General features: G+C 37.0%; 1 protein-coding gene across 1 annotated transcript; it reads right to left on the reverse strand.

Moving 5' to 3' along the window:
- Nucleotides 1-8,771: 8,771 nt before the first annotated feature.
- LOC117279830 (secreted RxLR effector protein 161-like) lies at nucleotides 8,772-9,371 on the reverse strand. Its single transcript, XM_033659439.1, has one exon. It carries the CDS (start codon nucleotides 9,369-9,371, stop codon nucleotides 8,772-8,774), a length of 600 nt encoding a protein of 199 aa, XP_033515330.1.
- Between the last annotated feature and the right edge of the window lie 10,032 nt (nucleotides 9,372-19,403).

A 19,403-nucleotide genomic window follows, 5' to 3' on the forward strand; every position in this document is an offset into this window, starting at 1 on the left:
TTTTTCACCTTTTGAGCCAGGTGTTTTCCACGTAAAATACTTGTGTTCTTTAATTTCTGCATTTATTATTTCGCAACAGTAGTATAAGGAACACATAGAAGAACCAGGTCCTTCCATAATTTGTGTACGCAAAAAATTGGACACCACACAAATCACCCCCCTCTTGTATGGTATTAAAGTTAAATCATCAATTGGTATCAGAGCAGGTTATCCTTGAAGAGGCTAACACCTTAGGAGAAGATCATGATGAGTGCACCACCTGGAAACTGGGAAGGGCAATCCACTGCTAGGTCACCACTCTTCAACGGCCAGTATTACTCTTGGTGGAAGAACATGATGAGAGATCACATCATAGGAGAAGACTATGAACTATGGGACATTGTCACAGATGGTCCATTGGCTACCATGAAGATAAATGCCGAAGGTGAAGAGGTGCCAAAAACAAGAGTTGACTGCACTGATGACGACTTGAGGAAATGGGAGAAGAATGCTAAAGCCAAGAAATGGCTTGTTTGTGGACTCGGTCCAGATGAGTACAACAGAATTCAAAGTTGTACTATTGCTAAGGAAATTTGGGACACTCTGCAAGTGGCTCATGAAGGAATACCTCAGGTGAAGAGGTCTAGGGGAACTTTACTATATTCTCAATATGAGAATTTCACTATGAATGAAAGAGAAACCACCTAAGAGATGTATACAAGGTTCACCACACTAACAAATGAACTTAAGTCTCTTGGAAGGGTTATTCTTGAAGAAGACAAAGTTGAGAAGATTTTGACAAGGGTTCTGCCAGTCTCATGGGAGAGCAAAATCACCACTATTCAGGAATCAAAGAACATTGCCACTCTTAGGTCGGATGAGCTAATTGGAAATCTTACTGCTTATGAACTTAAAAGGCAAACCATGAAGATGGATGTACCCAAGAAGGAAAGGAGCCTGGCACTCAGAATCACTGAAGGTTCTGATCTAGAGGAAGATGAAATGGCTATGATCACAAAGGACTTCAAGAAGTACCCGGTGAGAGGAAAGGGTTCTTCGAGAAGTGGAGGCTACAACAAACCAAGGGTTACTGAAAAACAGACCAATGAGGGCTGCTACAAGTGTGGAAAAACTGATCACCACATCAAAAACTGCCCTCAATGGGAAATTGAATGGAAGAAGGAAATAGCTGAACAAAGAATCAGAAAGAAGGAACGGGTTCATCCCAAGAAGAACAAAGGATCAACAAAGGCTATGGTTACCGCTTGGGGAGAAAACTCAGATGAGGACTCGGATGATGAAGATGGAGATAAACAAGCACTTATGGCAATTGGAGAATCCGATAAGGAATCTGAAGTCCAAGTGAAGGGGAGCAGCCAAATATGGTACATGGATAGTGGCTGCTCAAAGCACAAGACAGGAAGCAAGAACCAGTTCCTTTCGCTTGAGGACCTCAAATGAGGTAATGTCTCCTTTATAAATGGGAAGAAAGGTGAGATCATTGGGGTTGGTAAGGTAGGTAAGACTGACTCTCACTCGATTGAGAATGTCTATTTGATAGACAACCTAAAATATAGTGTAATTAGTGTATCACAACTATGTGATATAGGTAACTTGGTAGCATTCACCTCTACAAAATGCTTTGTGATTAATCTTACCACTAACAAAATTGTTTTGTAGGGAAAAAAGTGAACAATATATATATTGTAGATCTGTCCACACTGTCAGAAAATGAACTCACTTGCTTAAGTGTGTTGGACAATGATCCCCTCCTTTGGCACAAGAGACTTGGACATGCAAGTCTGAGTCAACTCAACAAATTAGTCTCCAAGGACGTGGTGATAGGGATGCCTAACATCAAGTTCAAGGAAGACAAAGTTTGTGAGGCCTGTGCAAGGGGGAAGCAGGTAAGATCCTCTTTTAAATGCAAGAAAGTGGTAAGTACCACCAAAACGATAGAACTGGTCCATTTGAATCTCTGTGGTCTAATGAGAACATTAAGCAGATGTGGTAAAAGATATGCGATGGTGCTTGTTGATGATTACTCTAGGTTTACTTGGACATTGTTTTTAACATCTAAAGATGAAGCATTTGACATGTTCACTTCTTTTGTTAGAAAAAACTCAAAAATAACTAGGTAATCAACTTGCATCAATTAGGTCCGATCATGGCACTGAATTTGAAAATGCTAAATTTGCTGAATTTTGTGATAAGCATGGCATATATCATAATTTTTCTGCTCCTAGGACTCCACAAAATAGAGTAATTGAAAGAAAGAAAAGGACACTTGAAGATATGGCTAGGACTATGTTTTTTTCTAGTAAACTGCCCCATAGCTTCTGGGCAGAAGCTATAAATACTGCATGCTACATCATAAATAGGTGCATGACTAGACCTCTTGTTGAGAAAACTCCCTATGAGTTACTTAAAGGGAGAAAATCAAATATATCTCATCTTAGGGCATTTGGATGCAAGTGCTTTGTGCACAACAATGGTAAAGACTCCCTAGGCAAGTTTGATCCCAGAAGTGATGAGGGAGTATTCTTGGGATATTCTTCACATAGCAAAGCTTATAAAGTCTATAACAAAAGAACTATGTGTGTTGAAGAAAGTATTCATGTGGTTTTTTATGAAACTAACATTCTTTCTGAGAGACAGAAACATGATGATGAAGCAAGTGGGCTGGTAAGAAACTTAAATGAAACCACAGCCCAGACTGAAGCTGCACTGGAAGAAGGAACATGTGATGGAACAGGTCCTTCTACCCAGGGCAACCTGACATGGGGAATAGAACAAAGAGGAAATGATCCCCAAGCCTCAATGGAACCTGTCAATGAACTTGTTCCACAACAACAAAACACTGAAGGAACATCAAGAGGAAACCAGTTGGTTGTGAAACCTTACAAGTATCAAAGTTCTCATCCCATTGAGAATATAATTACTGATCCAACCTCTGGAATCTAAACCAGATCTTCATTAAAGAATCTTTGTGCTTTTGATGCTTTTTTATCTCTTATTGAACCTAAAAATGTTGTTGAGGCTTTGCGGGATGTAGACTGGGTAAATGCAATGCAAGATGAACTCAACCAATTTGAAATGAGTTAAGTTCGGCATCTGGTACCAAGACCCTTGGACAGATCAGTAATTGGCACAAAATGGGTCTTCAGAAACAAACTTGATGAAGATGGAACAGTTACAAGGAACAAGGCAAGATTGGTGGTTCAAGGATATAGCCAAGAGGAGGGCATAAACTATGATGAAACCTTTGCGCCAGTTGCAAGGTTGGAAGCAATAAGACTCCTTATAGCCTTTGCTGCTTACATGAAATTCACCATCCACCGGATGGATATCAAGAGTGCCTTCCTCAATGGCTATCTAAATGAAGAAGTGTTTGTCAAGCAACCTCCGAGGTTTGAAAGCAAGGAGAGTCCTGATCATGTGTACAAACTTGACAAAGCACTTTATGGGCTCAAGCAGGCGCCAAGAGTATGGTATGAAAGATTATCAAAATTTTTGCTTGAGCATGACTACAAGAGAGGTAAAATTGACAATACTTTATTCTTGAAAGAAAAGGTAAAGATCTCTTGGTAGTTCAGATATATGTTGATGATATAATCTTTGAAGCAACAACTGATTAGTTAAGTAAAGAATTTGCTAAACTAATGGGGAGTGAATTTGAAATGAGCATGATGGGTGAGCTTAATTTCTTTTTAGGCTTACAAATTAAACAAAATCCAAATGGAACTATGATCCATTAGTAGAAGTATGTAAAAGAGTTGCTTAAAAGGTTTAAAATGGAAGATTCCAAAGAAATTGACACTCCTATTGCAACTGCTACAAAGTTGGATATAGATGAACCTAGTTCATCTATTGATCAGAAGTTGTATAGGGGAATGATTGGCTCATTGTTGTATCTCACTGCTAGTAGACCTGACATTGTTTTCAGTATAGGCCTTTGTGCAAGATTTCAGGCAAATCCAAAGGAGTCTCACTTGACTGATGTCAAGAGAATTTTGATATATCTAAAAGGCACCACTGATCTCTGTCTATGGTATCCAAAAGGTAGTAATTTCAATCTAGTGGGATATGATGATGCTGATTATGTAGGTTTTCTAGTGGATAGAAAGAGCACATCAGGTATGGAACACTTTCTTAGCTTATGTCTTGTGTCTTGGGCCACCAAAAAGCAAAATTCAGTGGCCTTATCTACTGCTGAAGCTGAGTATGTTGTTGCTGCTTCATGTTATGCTCAATTGTTGTGGATCAAACAAAAATTAATGGGCTTTGGAATTGATGTTGGTTGTATCCCTTTTTTTGTGATAACACTAGTGCTATTAGTATGACCAAGAACCCGGTTCATCACAAGAGAACTAAGCACATAGATGTTAGGCATCACTTTTTGAGGGATAACTGTGAAAAAGGGTTGATAATTGTGGAATTTTGTGCTATTGACAAGCAAATAGCTGACATCTTCATAAAAGCCCTAAGTAGAGATCACTTTGAAAAGAACAGGTTAGAATTAGGGATAATTAATATCACCTAAAAGGATCAATTCAGAATTCACAACGAAAAAAAAAATTGAAAAAAAAATTGATTTTTTTGTTGGTTTTGGTTAGAAAATCTGAAAATGTGTATATAATTAGATTAATTTTTGCTCAGACTCATACTTTCAATAGTATACTCTTGTGCCATGTGTTAAAATGACTCATTAATCTCTAATGATATTTTCTCTATTTTGGCAAATTTAGACTTACACAAGAGAATTATCAGTGAAGAACGTGGTTCATTAAGATAACACAGTATGTTTTTTACACTCTGCATAATTTGAAATAATAATATTTGGATCATGAGCAGAGTCCTACATAATTCCAAACTCCTTTTGGACTTATCCGTTACAAGTGAACCAGTTCTGTTCAAAAGAGTCCCAAGCGAATTGAAGTACCTAGATTCAAGGGATACACTCTAAAGTCTTTTCAAAACTAAAATTCAGTTTGATTAGACTTCCACACCCACTATCATCCCTTCCACCACCCCAACCTCTAATAAAAGAGTAAAGATGCTTGCTCGCAAGGTTGTTGTAGGGAGAGAACAAATTTGGAGAATAGGTTTGTACTAGTAGGGTCTAAAGCAGGTGTTGAAACTACAGAGTCTCGATGAATTGGTGGTAAAAATAAAAAAAGAAAAAGAAAAAGAGAGCAAGGGTGTTCGAAGTGCTGTGAGGGGAAATGGTAAAAAAAAAGTGGTTGATTCTTCACTCACTCCTATGAGTTTAACCAAAGACACATGTGCAATGGTTGTTTGGGGAGAAAATCTGCTGGAGTAGAGGAGAGTGTAAAGAAAATAGGGGGAAGTGGGTCTGGCAAAGCCGCTGAAAGGCTGGTTCAACTTGGGAAAAATATAGATGAACCAGTTTCATCTTAACAGGAAACCCTCGCAGACCTACTGAAAAGAGTGACTGAAATTTGTAATCCAAAGAAGAAAGGGAGGTTGGTATAAGCAAGGATCATTTTGGGGCAAATACGCTGCTTGCTTGTGACTATGAAGTCCATGTCACTCCTAAAGAGTGTGTTTCATCTAAAAAGGTACCAGTGAATAGCAAGATGCGAGCCTTGGTGTAAGAAAGTGAGGCTAAGGATGCTGAGATTAAGAGGCTGAAGAAAAGGTTGGCTGAGGTGGAGATAGAGAGAGCTGCTCTCAGAACTGAGCTGACAAGAGAAAATGAGAAGAATGATGGTATTCTTCAGGATATGCTGAAACTCCTCCAAGCAAAAAAACCAAGCACCTAGTTCTTTCCAGCCTTAAGCTCCTAGCATAGTGTAGATCAACCAGTGACCCAGTTCAGGATTTTTTTTGTTTGCTCATGTTTTCAGTATTTTTATTTCTTCTTATGCTTTGTGGTAGAATCTTATCAATCGTCAATGAAATTCACTATTTTTGCTCTAACTGTTTGTTTATATTTTTTTGATGGTTAAAATTCTTAGCTTGATCTATGATGATTAATCCATGATTGCATTTGAAGTAGCCCCAGTGGCCATGAGTAAGTTTTGAAATCTGGTTATCTCACATTTTTTATGCAACTTTTTGATGATGCCAAAAAGGGAAAAAAGGTTGTGCTTTACACTTTGAACAGTGATGTTTATAACCTAATGAACCTGGTCCCTAATGATAAGTGATAAAAAGGAAAAATGTTTCTAACATTGTGTTGATGTTGAGCTAAGTTGAAACATGGCCTAAGCTTATGGAAGCACAGAGTTTGTCATCATCAAAATGGGCCTAAGCTTATGGAAGCATAGAGTTTGTCATCATCAAAAATGGAAAATTTGTTGGCCCAAGTAAAGAATAGTTTTGAAGATTGACAAAGGAACTCAGGGATGAACCAGGTCCATCATTGGTAGGCATAGACACGGGCAGATTCAAAGCACGTGAGATGCACATGCAGGAGATAAACGAAATCTGGCATACTAATAGATATCTCTTGATCGAAAAGATTGCATAATTAATAAGGAGAAGGACTCCTTACTCAACGAGAACATTATCCAAGATAAGGAAGGAGTTAAGATTTGAGATTAAATAGAACTCTCCTACCAAGGAAGAGTAGCATTAAAACTCTAGTTATTTTATACTCTACTAACTCTATAAATCGCAGAATGTTCTCATTCTACAGGTGACGCACAAAAGCAGAAGTTAAACATGAATTGAGAGAAAAATAGAAAGTCATTTTGCAAGCAGTTCGTGTGTGATTCAAGTGTACAGATCTGAAGCTACATGAACCAGATAGAAGAACCAGCTCCAAGTGTTTGTCTTTTATTCTAATTCAATTGTAGTAGGTGTTTTTATATTGTACCTTTCAGCTTTATCTAGAGGCAATTGTAATAGGTACTCAGAGTATTCAAGTTAGAGTTAACTTGAAGTTGTCGCATTAGTTAGAGGCTGGTTGCCATAACGGGATTAGAGTTAATCCTAGGTTTACAAAAGTGTTTTGTAAATACAGCTTTTGGCTGAGTGATTTAGTGGAGAGTTTGGTAAAATCCTACTGGGAAGTAGGTCGTGCTTTTTTTATCTTTTGAGCCAGGTATTTTCTACGTAAAATACTTGTATTTTTTAATTTCTGCATTTATTATTCTGCAACAGTAGTATAAGAAACACATAGAAGAACCGGGTCCTTCCATAATCTGTACACAAGAAAAATTAGACACCACACAAATCACCCCCTCCTCTTGTGTGGTATTGAAGTTAAATCATCATTAGCAATTCATAACTTAAAGCAAAAAGATTTCAGTCACTCAATACCTGCACAAATTAAAGTCAAACTCAGCTCCTATAAATTAGTTATTGCTGCTGCTGCTGGATGACCTCTATATCTTGCTTAGCAAAATATTTGTCTCTCTAAAGGTTTGCGATCACTATATATCTTATCTGCCTGCCCTGAACGAGTCACCTAGATGACATGGTGGAAGAGGTGGCCACAATAATTTTTCCAAGAATTACTCATCTCAGCCTTAGAAATTTAAAGTCAAATATGCAGTATCTGTGTGACTAATCATCTTGCCTTTACTTGCTTTCAACGCTACAAATATACAGTTCCTGGATCCGGACTCCAGGAAACCTCTTCTTTCCGGTCAGAGTAATGGGCGGGCTTTACACATTCAAGCCTTCTTTTTCATTGGATCCTTGTACTCCCTCGGTACTCTATTCGTACAAGGCAAATCTATCTTGTTGGCGCCTTCGTCATCCTCCTCAATGAGTTCTTCAATAACTTCTTAGGAAAAACAAATCTTTGTACTAATTCTAGTTTTAATACCGTTTGTAGTGCTTGTCAATTACACAAATCATACTTTTTGAGTATCAATAAATTCATCTATTTTGCAATTGTTATACGTTAATGTTTAGGGTGTAGCGCACATTGTTTCGTCTCAATACCATCTATATCTTTTAGTATTTGTTGATGATTGTGTTGAAATTTATTACACACGCAGAGCCGTCGCAGTGGAAATTAAACAAGAAATGTACCACCAGCCATAGTTGTTCAAGTGATGGAAAATTAAACAAGAAATGTACCTTCCATCAAGGAAACTCTTGGGAGACAAGTTAATCAAATTAATTACCATAATATGTGGGCCATAAAAGTCTCATTAAAGAGACGTGATTCTTACATTCTCCCACTTGGCCGATATTCCTTTATGAGTGATAATTATAACAATATGGCCATATATTTTATCACTCAACTAAAAGTTTGGCAATAATCACTTTAACTAGAACATATCATTAAATGAATCATGGCGGTCATGCTCTTAAATAAACAATTCCTCCCATGTATTACAATGTACAATATGATCTAACAAAGTGTCAATAATTTTATGAATGAACTTAATATAAGTCATTCAAAGTCCAACTTTATTGATCCAATGATCACAAATAATACATGAAAAATCAAGTGTGCACTGTCATGTATATCAAAATAAACATAATGTCTATACAAACTGCTAGAGAGCAAAGCAAAACTAAATTGAGCTACTAAGTCCCATATGGGTTACATGATCCTTGAAAATATTAGCCGACAGACCTTTAGTCATAGGATCATCAATTATCAAAGTAGTACTGATATGCTCAAAACACACATCTTGCTTCTTGACATAATCTCTAACCATCAAATACTTTATGTCGATATGTTTGCTTCGGCTGCCACTTTTAATATTCTTAGAAAAGAAAACTGCAATTGAGTTGTCACAGAAGATTCTCAATGGCCTTGAAATGAAATCGATAATCCTAAGGCCGGAAATAAAGTTCTTCAACTATAATGCATGTGATGTAGCTTCATAGCATGCTATAAATTCAGCTTCCATAGTGGATGTCGCAACAATTATCCGCTTGACACTTTTCCAAGATACAACACCTCCACCAAGAAGAAAAATGTATCCTGAAGTAGATTTACCAGTGTCTTTGCATCCACCCAAATCAAAGTCTGAATATCCAATCACCTCCACTGAGTCAGAGTATTTGTATGTGAGCTTAAAATCCTTGGTTCCTTGCAAATATCTCAAAATCCTTTTACCAGCTTTCCAACGGTCTACACCAGGGTTACTTTGATATCTGCCAAGCATTCCTACCGCAAAGGCAATATCAGGTCTAGTGCAGACTTGTGCATACCTAAGGCTCCCAACAAGCGAAGTATATGGAATGTCTTTCATTTGCTCCCTTTTCAATGCATTTTGTGGACATTGATTCAATGAGAATTTGTCACCTTTAATTATGAGTGCTGCTATAGGTGAACAATTCTTCATCCCGAATCTTTCAAGAATTCTTTCAATGTAGGCTCTTTGAGACAGTCCAAGTAATCTTTGGGATCTATCTCTGTGAATCTCTATGCCAATGACATAAGAGGCTTCACCCATATCCTTCATCCTAAAATTCTGGATAAGGAACGATTTAGTCTCGTGCAACAACCCCAAATCACTACTTGCAAGTAAAATATCATCCACATATAGGACTAGAAAAATATATTTGCTCCCACTTATCTTAAGGTATATACACTAATCAATGGTGTTCTCCGTAAATCCAAATGAAGAAACAACATTATGAAATTTAATATACCATTGGCGGGAAGCCTGCTTTTGCCCATAAATAGATTTATTCAACTTGCAAACAAGGTGTCCTTATCACAAAATTCTTCAGGCTAACATATGTATACCTCTTCTTCAAGATCTCCATTCAGAAAAAGTTGTTTTCACATCCATGTGATGTAACTCTAAATTAGAATGATCTACTAATGCCATGATTATTCTCAATGAATCATTCTTTGATACTGGAGAGAAGATTTCACGGTAATTAATGCCTTCTATTTGAGTAAAACCCTTGGCTACAAGCCTGAGTTTATATTGTTCGATATTACCAGATGAATCTCTTTTAGTTTTAAAAACCCATTTGGAACCTATAATAAAGGCTCAATTTGGTAATTCGACGAATTCCCAGACTTTATTTTTAGCTATATATTCCAACTCTTCTTTCATGGCATCATACCAAAGTGTGGAGTTTTCTCCACTCATGGTCTATGAAAACGAGCATGGATTATCTTTTAGTCCAATATCATAATCAGACTCTTGGAGATATACAACGCAGTCACTAGAAATTGCTGGTTTTTGAACTCTTGAGGATTTTCTTACTCCCACTGGTTCAAACACTTCTTCAGTGGGTTCAGGTAAAACGGGTTGATCTTCATGTGTCTCCTCGAGTGGTGGTGGCTTTTGAACTTGTTGTTGTTCGGGCAATTCATGAGAAGTTTTTTAGCAACATTCAAGTTCCCAATATATAAAGGTACCACATGTGGTTCCCTTATTTCTTCCAATTCCACCATTTAAGTCAAATCACTCCCACTTTATTCATGTTCCTCAAGAAATTTAGCATTTCTAGCCTCAACAATTTTAGGAGAATGAGAAGGGCAATAAAACCTAAATCCCTTAGAGTTAACTGCATAGCCTATAAAATAACCGCTTATTGTTCTTTCATCCAACTTCTTTAGGTGTGGGTTATAAACTCTCAATTCAGTTGGATATCCCCAAACGTGTAAATGATTTAAACTAGGTTTCCATCCTTTCCATAACTCGAAAGGTGTTTTGGAGATAGCATTTGGTAGAACCCTATTTAAAATATACACAGGGGTTTTTAAGGCTTCACTCCATAAGGATAAAGGTAAACTTGATCTGCTAATCATGCTTATTACCATGTCCATTAATGTCCGGTTCCTTCTTTTTGCAACACCATTTTGTTGTGATGTTCCTGGCATGGTATATTGAGCAATTATACCTTCACTTTCAAGGAACTCAACAAATGGTCCCGTAACTTGTCCCTTATCTGTGTACCTACCATAATATTCTCCACCCCTATCAGATCTTACAATTTTTATCTGAGCACCAGTTTGTTTCTCTACTTCTGTTTTGTAAACTTTAAAAGCATCAAGTGCTTCTGATTTGTTAAACAGAAAATATAGATACATATATCTTGAATAGTCATCAATAAATGAGATAAAATATCTCTCACCATTCAAGCAAGGGGTAGGAAAAGGTCCACGGATGTATGTATGTATGATCTCAAGCAATTGAGAACTCCTTTTCACACCTTTAAATGATTTGTTGGTCTGCTTACCCTTTATGCAGACAACACAAGTCCCAAAGTCAGAAAAATCAAGAGCTTTTACAACTCTATCATTAACCAATCTTTTGACTCTATCAATAGAGACGTGTCCCAATCTCTTGTGCCGAAGACTTGATGAGTTCTCATTGATAATACATTGCTTAGTGCCAATTTCTTTGTCATGCAAAGTTAAAACATTGCATTCAAATATGTGGTCTAGCTTAAGTTTATATAGATTTTCATTCAAATTTCCAAAACCAATAACTTTATTATCTTTCAAAAGTTTCACGGAAGGATAATGAAAATTCAAATCATATACACTAATCGATAGTCTTAAAAGAGAAATTAAATTTCTAGAATATTCAGGAACATATAAAAAGTATTTTCTAAATCTAAGTAAAAACCATCCTTCAAAATGAGCCTATAAGTCCCCACGCCTTCTACACGTGAACGTGTCCTATTGCCAGAATAGACGTATTGTTCACTTCCTATCGGTTTCCTCTGGGTTAGAAACTCTACATGATTTTGGCAATGTGAAATGTAGCACAAGAATCAATCCACCATGTATTATCAAAAACTTCAGTAAAATTAGCTTCATAACATACAAAGGTAAGATTACATTTCTTCTCAAGCCATTTCTTGTACTTCAGACAATCCTTCTTCCAGTGTCCCTTCTTCCTACAAAAACGGTAAGCATCTTTGTCAAAGGTACTTTTATTTTTTATGGGAACACTTTTGCCCTTCTTTGCATTTCTCTTTCCATGAGTCACCATATTAACACTTTCAGGTGTCTCATGCTTCAACCTCTCATCTTCTTGAACATGGTCAAAAGTTCATTGATTGACCATTTATCCTTATGTGTGTTGTAGGAAATCTTGAACGGACCATATTCCGCAATAAGTGACTTGAGAATGCAATGCACAAGAAATGGTTTAGACATATCAACCTCAAGGGACTTGAGTTTAGAAATAATGTCTATCATCTCCATAATGTGCTCACGCACTGTACGGCTTCTGTCAAAATTCATACTTGAGAGCCTCTTCATAAGGGTGCTGGCCAATGCCTTGTCACAAGTTACAAATTGTTCATCAATTGCCTTCATGTAAGCTTTAACTTTATCGGTTATTAAGGATAAAACCCCTAATGTTTGCCTTATGTAAGCTTTTATGAGCATTAAACTTAAGTGATTGGATCGCCCCCACCGCTCATTAGGGGTGTACAAAGAAAACCGATAAATCGCACCAAACCGATAATCCGAGTCAAACCGAAAAAAAACCCGATGTGATTTGGTATTGGAAAATAAAATCCGATCATAATTGGTTTGGTTTGGTTTTAACTAAAAAAAAAGTCAAACCGAAACCAAACTAACCCGATAGTATATTTATATAAATATGTTATACATATAAATATTTATTGTAATGTAATTTATAAATATTTCTTAAATTTTTTCACAGTTTTATCTTTTAACGTATTATTTCAAGTTTAGACTTAACATTCTTGAATGGTAAATAAATTTTATAGCGCGTAAATATAGCAACTCAAACAAAGTTCAAATCAATACTTAGCTTATCTTTTTCTTTAGTGCTGAGTTATGTAATTAATATTAGTACTTATTAGCTATATTTATTTTAGAATGACCTATAAAATATTTTTAGAGTATGTTAATTTTTATTATGGCTTATTAATTAGCAATATTTCGTTTTGGACAAAGTGGCTCGAAAGGTTTTTGCTTAGTAGCTTCTTTATTTTTGTTTCTTTATTAGTTCTTTATTTGATTTAATAGGTTCTTTTTATGTTTTAGTAGGCAATAAGCCTTTGGTTTTCTTAATGTCATATGTTTTCCAAAGGTAGTTATTGTGTGAACCGGGTGACTCGTCAACGATGAATGGCGTGACAACCTTCTTAAGGAAAGGAGTCTGGTTTTGGTATTTAGGAAATAATAAGTAGTAGGAATGAATAAAAATACCTAATTAAGTCATGTTCGAGAGCCAAACATGCTTCAATTGGTACCAACACACTTAACTACGTGCTTATGGTTAAAAACAAGGTTTCTGAAAGAAATAGCTCTAGTTAATGACTTTGTGACTCTTGTGTTGACTTTGGCAATCATCGAGTGGTTTAATTGGACCATAGTGATTTTTAAACTTGAATGTGATCGTTGTGGGCCCTTAACTTTGTCTTCTTTAACAATTCTGTTGCGTGAGGGGTGAGATGAATCGTTGCTAGTCTGAGTATCCATGCTAAAGGTCAAGAACTTACCCCGAATGTGTTTTAAGGAGAAATACTAAGTTTACCTGGTTTGAAAAGTGATTGTAGGCCCTCCTTGGCCCGCTTGAGTCGTCTATTGCCAAACAGTGTCATTATCCCTAGTCAACCCTTTTGAGCCTCTAGTCTTTCTCATTTGATAACCATGTTACAAGCCTTTACCCATTTTGTCGTGACCCTCTCTTGGCACCCGAGTTTTCTTAACACTCTTGAGTAACAAACGGCTAAAACGTAAGTTTGGGGGGGAGAGACGAGGAACTTGAAAAAGGTATCAAGGCACAAAAAGAGAAAAAAAATGATCTCAATGAGAAGAGAAGGCAAGAAAAGAAAAGAACAAAAAGAAAAAAATGCAAAAAGCGAATAAGTGAAAGGGTTGAAGGGATTCAAAAAGAGGTAATGCTCCCAAACATGGAGAAATAAAAAAGGGAGAAAAAGAATTAAATGATCAAGAAAGAGTAATGTTAAGTCTCTCTAATCCCCAATGAAAAGAAAGTGCCTCTAAAAATTGGCAAAATGTGAGCAAAAAAAATGAAAAAAAATGGAGTGCTTAAGGAAAGGTGTAACCACTCACCCATACTATATCCAACCCTAATCCAAAATCCTTCATTACATCCCGAAAGAAGTCCTACTTGATTTTAAGCCGAGTGAGCTTACATTAGTGGCGGTCTACATGAGGGGCAAGTCTATGGTACTTGAAGCCGTACTTGCGATATTCTCTTGAGAGAGATGAGTGAACCTTTCATAAATCTTTGGATTGAGTGCTAAACTTCTTGAGTGAGCTAGGCAAATGGAAAGTAGAGGAGGAAGAATTTGGAGTCCACCATAACCTACATGATAAAGCAAGTGTCCTTGATGAGTAAAGTCAATTCTTGAAGCTCGAATGTCACATTAGAACTATATGTGCATGGATGTTTAACTTGTAGCCTTGTTGATAATACATGAGTAGTGTGGGTAATTATTGGTCCCAACTGATGTGTGGATAACTCACCTTTGACTCGCTAAAATGTCTTTTAACTTTTGAAGGTGGGAACTAATTTATTTTCTTAAGGACAAGCAAAGACTTAAGCTTGGGAGAGTTGATAAATGGGGATTTTGACTGTTTATTAGCGCATTTTAGCTTCTGTTTTAGTCCAAAAGCATTGAATTGTGTTCTCGAAACTAATGAAATTGTAAAAAATTACAGGAATTCTGGAAGTTGGTCTCCCGAGATGAAATTCAACTAAAAAAGGAGTAGTCTGAAGCACAATGCAACAAAGGGCGCAGAAGCACAAATGTGCGGTCCGCGGAAGAAATTACGGACCGTAGAAGTCCATATGCAGCCGCAAACCAAGAGGAAGAATTTAGCAGAAATGTGCACAAAGTGCGGACCGCACATGAATTGTGCGGCCGCAAAGCTGGGCTAAGAATCGAAGATCAGAGAGTATGCAAAAAAACCAAGTCCAGGAGCCTCTGTGAAATGCCAACCGCATAAGAATTATGCCACCGCAGAAGGGTGGCCTTACGACCACAATCATAATTGTTCGGACCGTAGAAGATTGCCTCACGGCCGCAAGTTCAGATTTGTACGGCCACAGAACTCCAGTTCCTCCCAGATGAAGAAATCTGCGGACCACACATGGAATTATGCGGCCGTAGAACCTCCCGAGGGGCATTTTTGTCCGAGATTTTTGGCCTTGTATAAATAGATGAGTTTCACAAAATTAGGTCAAGTTTGAACATCTAAAGTTGTTGTAGCCATTTGTCTTTACTACTTTAGGAAGTTTTACATTGCTTTGGTGTATTTACATTAGATTTAATCATTTTAAGCTTCCATTATGAGTTTAATTAGCTTTTCTTTATTATTTTCTTCAAATACCATTATGAGTAGCTAGACTTTTATTAGGGTTGTGATCCAACCCTAGTGTGTAAATCTTATGGGTATCTAATTTAGTAATTATTTATGATTGGGTGTTGATTATTTATCTTAGTTCATGCTTTAATTGTAGAATTAATGGTTGCAAATATTAGTTCATGCCTATTTGACTTAGTCTCTACTTGAGAAAGAGGGACCTAATCTAGGATAACTTGGCTAACAAGGAATTGGGTCAGTTGAGAGATTGATTAACCCAATTAAAGGGTTCAATCTAGAGATAGTAATAACCCGACTTGAGCTCTTATTAACTGTTTTGGGTGATACCCATTTGGTCTTGAGAAATCCAAATTGGGCAAAACCACTCTCTGATCGAGAGGTATTGAGTGGGTAATGTAGAATTGAGAGCTATAATACATCCCAATCAATAAAACAAGTATTAACGTTTTATCCCATTAGGCAAACACCTAGGTTATGGTCACAACCCTAGGCCTTTTACCCATTTGGAAAAACCCTAAAAATAATTATCGCTAGTATATTTTCTTTATCTTGCAATATATTAACAGTAGAAATAGAAAACAAATCCTTGTTGTGGAAGTGCAATCTAGATAATTTAATTTCTCAATTCAAATATATACCCCTAACTCCCATCGTAGCTCCCATTGGATTCGACCCCGGCTCCTAGTTGGGTAATTATTATTGCATACGACCGTTTCATATCTCTATTGAGGTGTGCTTTAGACGTGATCAGTAACCGATGTCCGTGCAGTTACTATCCGCCAACTGGGGTCCCCTCCGTATGCTAGACGAGACTGTTAGTGCCGTACAAAAAAACCAATGTCAAGAGCAATTGAGAGAACATAAAAAAGAATTGAGAATGAAAGAAAGCTTGATTGTATTAATGAAAGCTATTAAAGAAAGGCAACACAATGTTGAGGGGGAGAGACACCAGTACAAAGAATTATTTGCTTGCTTGACCCCCCTAATAATGCTTAAAAAAAATAAACTAAAGTCATAGGACTTGACCTATCTAAGCTAGAGAGACATAATGGAAATACGGGAAGTAAAACTACTCTATATTTACAATGAAAATGACTTAGATTTCTACAAGGTAGAAGTAGGTCCGTTGACAGCAACCTTGTCTTTAGCATCAGAGTCTGCGCACGCGGTACTGTTGGCATCTGCCTGCGGCTGGGTGCTGACGAGGGCTATCGGTTGGGCGACATAGGCACATGCGCGCTTGCCACTGGGCGTGGCCAAGACCACGGGGCATTCCATGGCACTAGGCGTTTGGAGGCTTACCAGGATGCCATGGGGCACATCCAAGGGGTCATGGGACATGGATGAAAAGCCACCCATGACAGTACATATGGAATAGTACTAGTATGTAAGGCTAAGTATCCTTTCATGAAATGGAATGTTAACATAAGGAGAGAACAAGTGAAAATAGAGAGAAAAATCAAATGGAATTGAATATGACATGTTAAAGCATAGGGAAAAAGTGTAACATAAGTAAAACCTTCAAGTAAACACTAACATTTTAGTTGGGAGATTATTAGTTACCGACATAGGAACATATAACTATTATGTGCGCGATATGACATCCGATCTCGGCTTGATCAACTAAGTCGTCTCACCACAATACCGTGTGGATCGATGTAACTTTGTTAGCAATACAGTCATCCCAATTAAGAGGCATAATCTCATCATAGTGCGAAGGGACTTATTCCTAGTCGTCTGCATACACCGGAACATGTGATTTTGGGTATAGGTGCTTGCAATATATACCGTCGCAATTACATAATAATACTCCCAAAAATATTTCTTTAAAGTATTTCACAATACCTTTCTTTTTATTGTCACTTTTAGACATACATCATCATTCTCATTCTTGGTAAAAGTGGCCGCATACCATCTTCATTCTTTCATTTCATTCACATGCCATGGATTTTCGAAAATCATAAAGATGTATATAAAACATTGGAAAGAAATAGCTACAAACAGATGAGAACATAAAAGCTTAAACATTTAAAATAAATTTCAAAGAGGAGAGCACAACAATGACAAATGTAACATAAATCGAGTCATAAGCACTTGGTAATTCAACAATTTGAAGCAATTAACAAAGGGAAAATGAGAACTTGAACAAAACATACTTGGAGTTTATAAGGAATTCGTGGAATCCAATTCTATAGGATGGGCTTAGGCAGACATACCTTAATCAAGATTCCTTAGGGTTACTTATATTTCACTACTTGTAATACTTCAATCTACATCACAAAAGTTCAATTGAACTAACATTAGAGAGGGTTTCTTTATTTTTTTTGAAGTCTTTTAGGTATTTTATCAAACACCAAGAGGACATAGCCCCTTACCACCTCTAGTAATGGTGTTTCTTCACTCCCAACTCTCTCTTCTATGAAAACGTTCGCCCTTGGGGTAGTATGTGACCTTCAATGACACATGCATGGTCATCCAAATTACACCTACCCAATAAATTTATCAAACAACACCTTCTCCCTACTCTCCATAATACCCAAACCCAAAATTGGGAGCTTTCAATCACCATCCCATAAGTTTCAATATTCGATTTCTTTCTAACATTTCCATTATTGAAGATTGCATGAGATCTAGGGATGGAATCTTACCTTGATAGTAGAAGACCTTGTAAATTCCGTATTTGAATTCCAAGAATCAAGTTAAGTTCTTGATGTGTAAAAGTATTGGAGCTCCTACTTCTCTCTCTAGGACTGTTCTCTCTCTCAAAATAGATGAAAATCCCTTTCTAAAATACCCTCCAAGCCTTATATTAGAAATAAAATCTGGTAACCTTTCCCCCAAAAAATACCCCTTTCAAAACAGATCTACGATCGCGAAAAGGACCGCATAACGCTTTTGTGGTCCGCGAAAGGGATTGCAAAATGGTTCTCCAAATTTTTGAATTGCATTGATAGGATCTGTGGTGATTTTGCGGTTCGTGCTTCTATTCTACGGTCCGCATATTGGACCGCAGATCCTCCTTCAAAAATATTCCATGTGGCCTGACCATTTTCGTGACGGATCTGCGGTCTACGAAACTGATATGTGATGCGCATGATCCATCGTGAAAAGACCTCCAAACCTGGCACGCTTCTGGCCCATTCTGCGACGATTCTGCGGTCAACGAAGTATTTGCATAATTGACCACAAAATCATCCTTTCAAGCCGATTCGCCTGCCCACTTGGTGATGCATTGTGCGATCCACAAATCAGTATGCGATGTGTTATCCTACAACCTTCCGAACATCTAAGTTTGTACTTGGCACTATAAACCCTTAGATCCCTAGCGATTTTTTTACGGGCCCTTACTTTCTCCCCCGCTTAGGATCATTCGTCCTCGAATGAGGTTAGAGTCTGCCATAGATGATGAGCATGATTTAGATCCTCACTCAATCACCAATGTCTCGAATTTTGTTCTCGGATTTTGGCTAACTCCTTAGTTTTCTAGAAATTTTAACAGAATTCCCTTTGTATTCAGGCCTATCCACGCCACAGAAATCAATAGCACATCTCATAACCCAGTACGGTATTACAAACATGTGGCAACACCAACCATAGCATTATATTCATTAAGCTTCTCGTTGGCACTATAAAACCTTAGATCTCTAGCAAATTTTTACGGGGCCTTACAGTAGAGAACTTTTATATTATTACTACTACTATCATTTATATATATATATATATATATATATATATACTTAAATAATTTTATTCTGATAATGATGATGATATGAGTTGAACTTAAAGAAAGGAACGAGGATTCATATCGTTGATTCCAACTTGTTTGAGACTTTTGGTTGTTTTTATTTGGTATTTTGTTATGCGGGCATTATGATTGTCAGATGGGTGTATTTGATTAAATTTTTAGTAGATTAATATGCATTTAATTTTTACTTGTGTCAAAATGACATGAGATAACACTGAATTGAAGAATAGGTCATAGCCCAATTTGCTAAAGTCAAAACCATACCTCCGTTTGTTTATTTTCATAAATAATAATGTAACTATACTACACTTTGTGTGTGTGTGTGTATGTGGAAAAATCAGCTAAACTAGCCATCCTTCACTGCGACCGCGTTAGGCATGTATTTTCGGTAAATTGTAATCTCCTGACGGAGACAGCTGCAGCTAAAGATTAATAGTA

Source organism: Nicotiana tomentosiformis, chromosome 1, assembly GCF_000390325.3.
Source record: "Nicotiana tomentosiformis chromosome 1, ASM39032v3, whole genome shotgun sequence".
NCBI classification, from domain to species: Eukaryota; Viridiplantae; Streptophyta; class Magnoliopsida; order Solanales; family Solanaceae; genus Nicotiana; species Nicotiana tomentosiformis.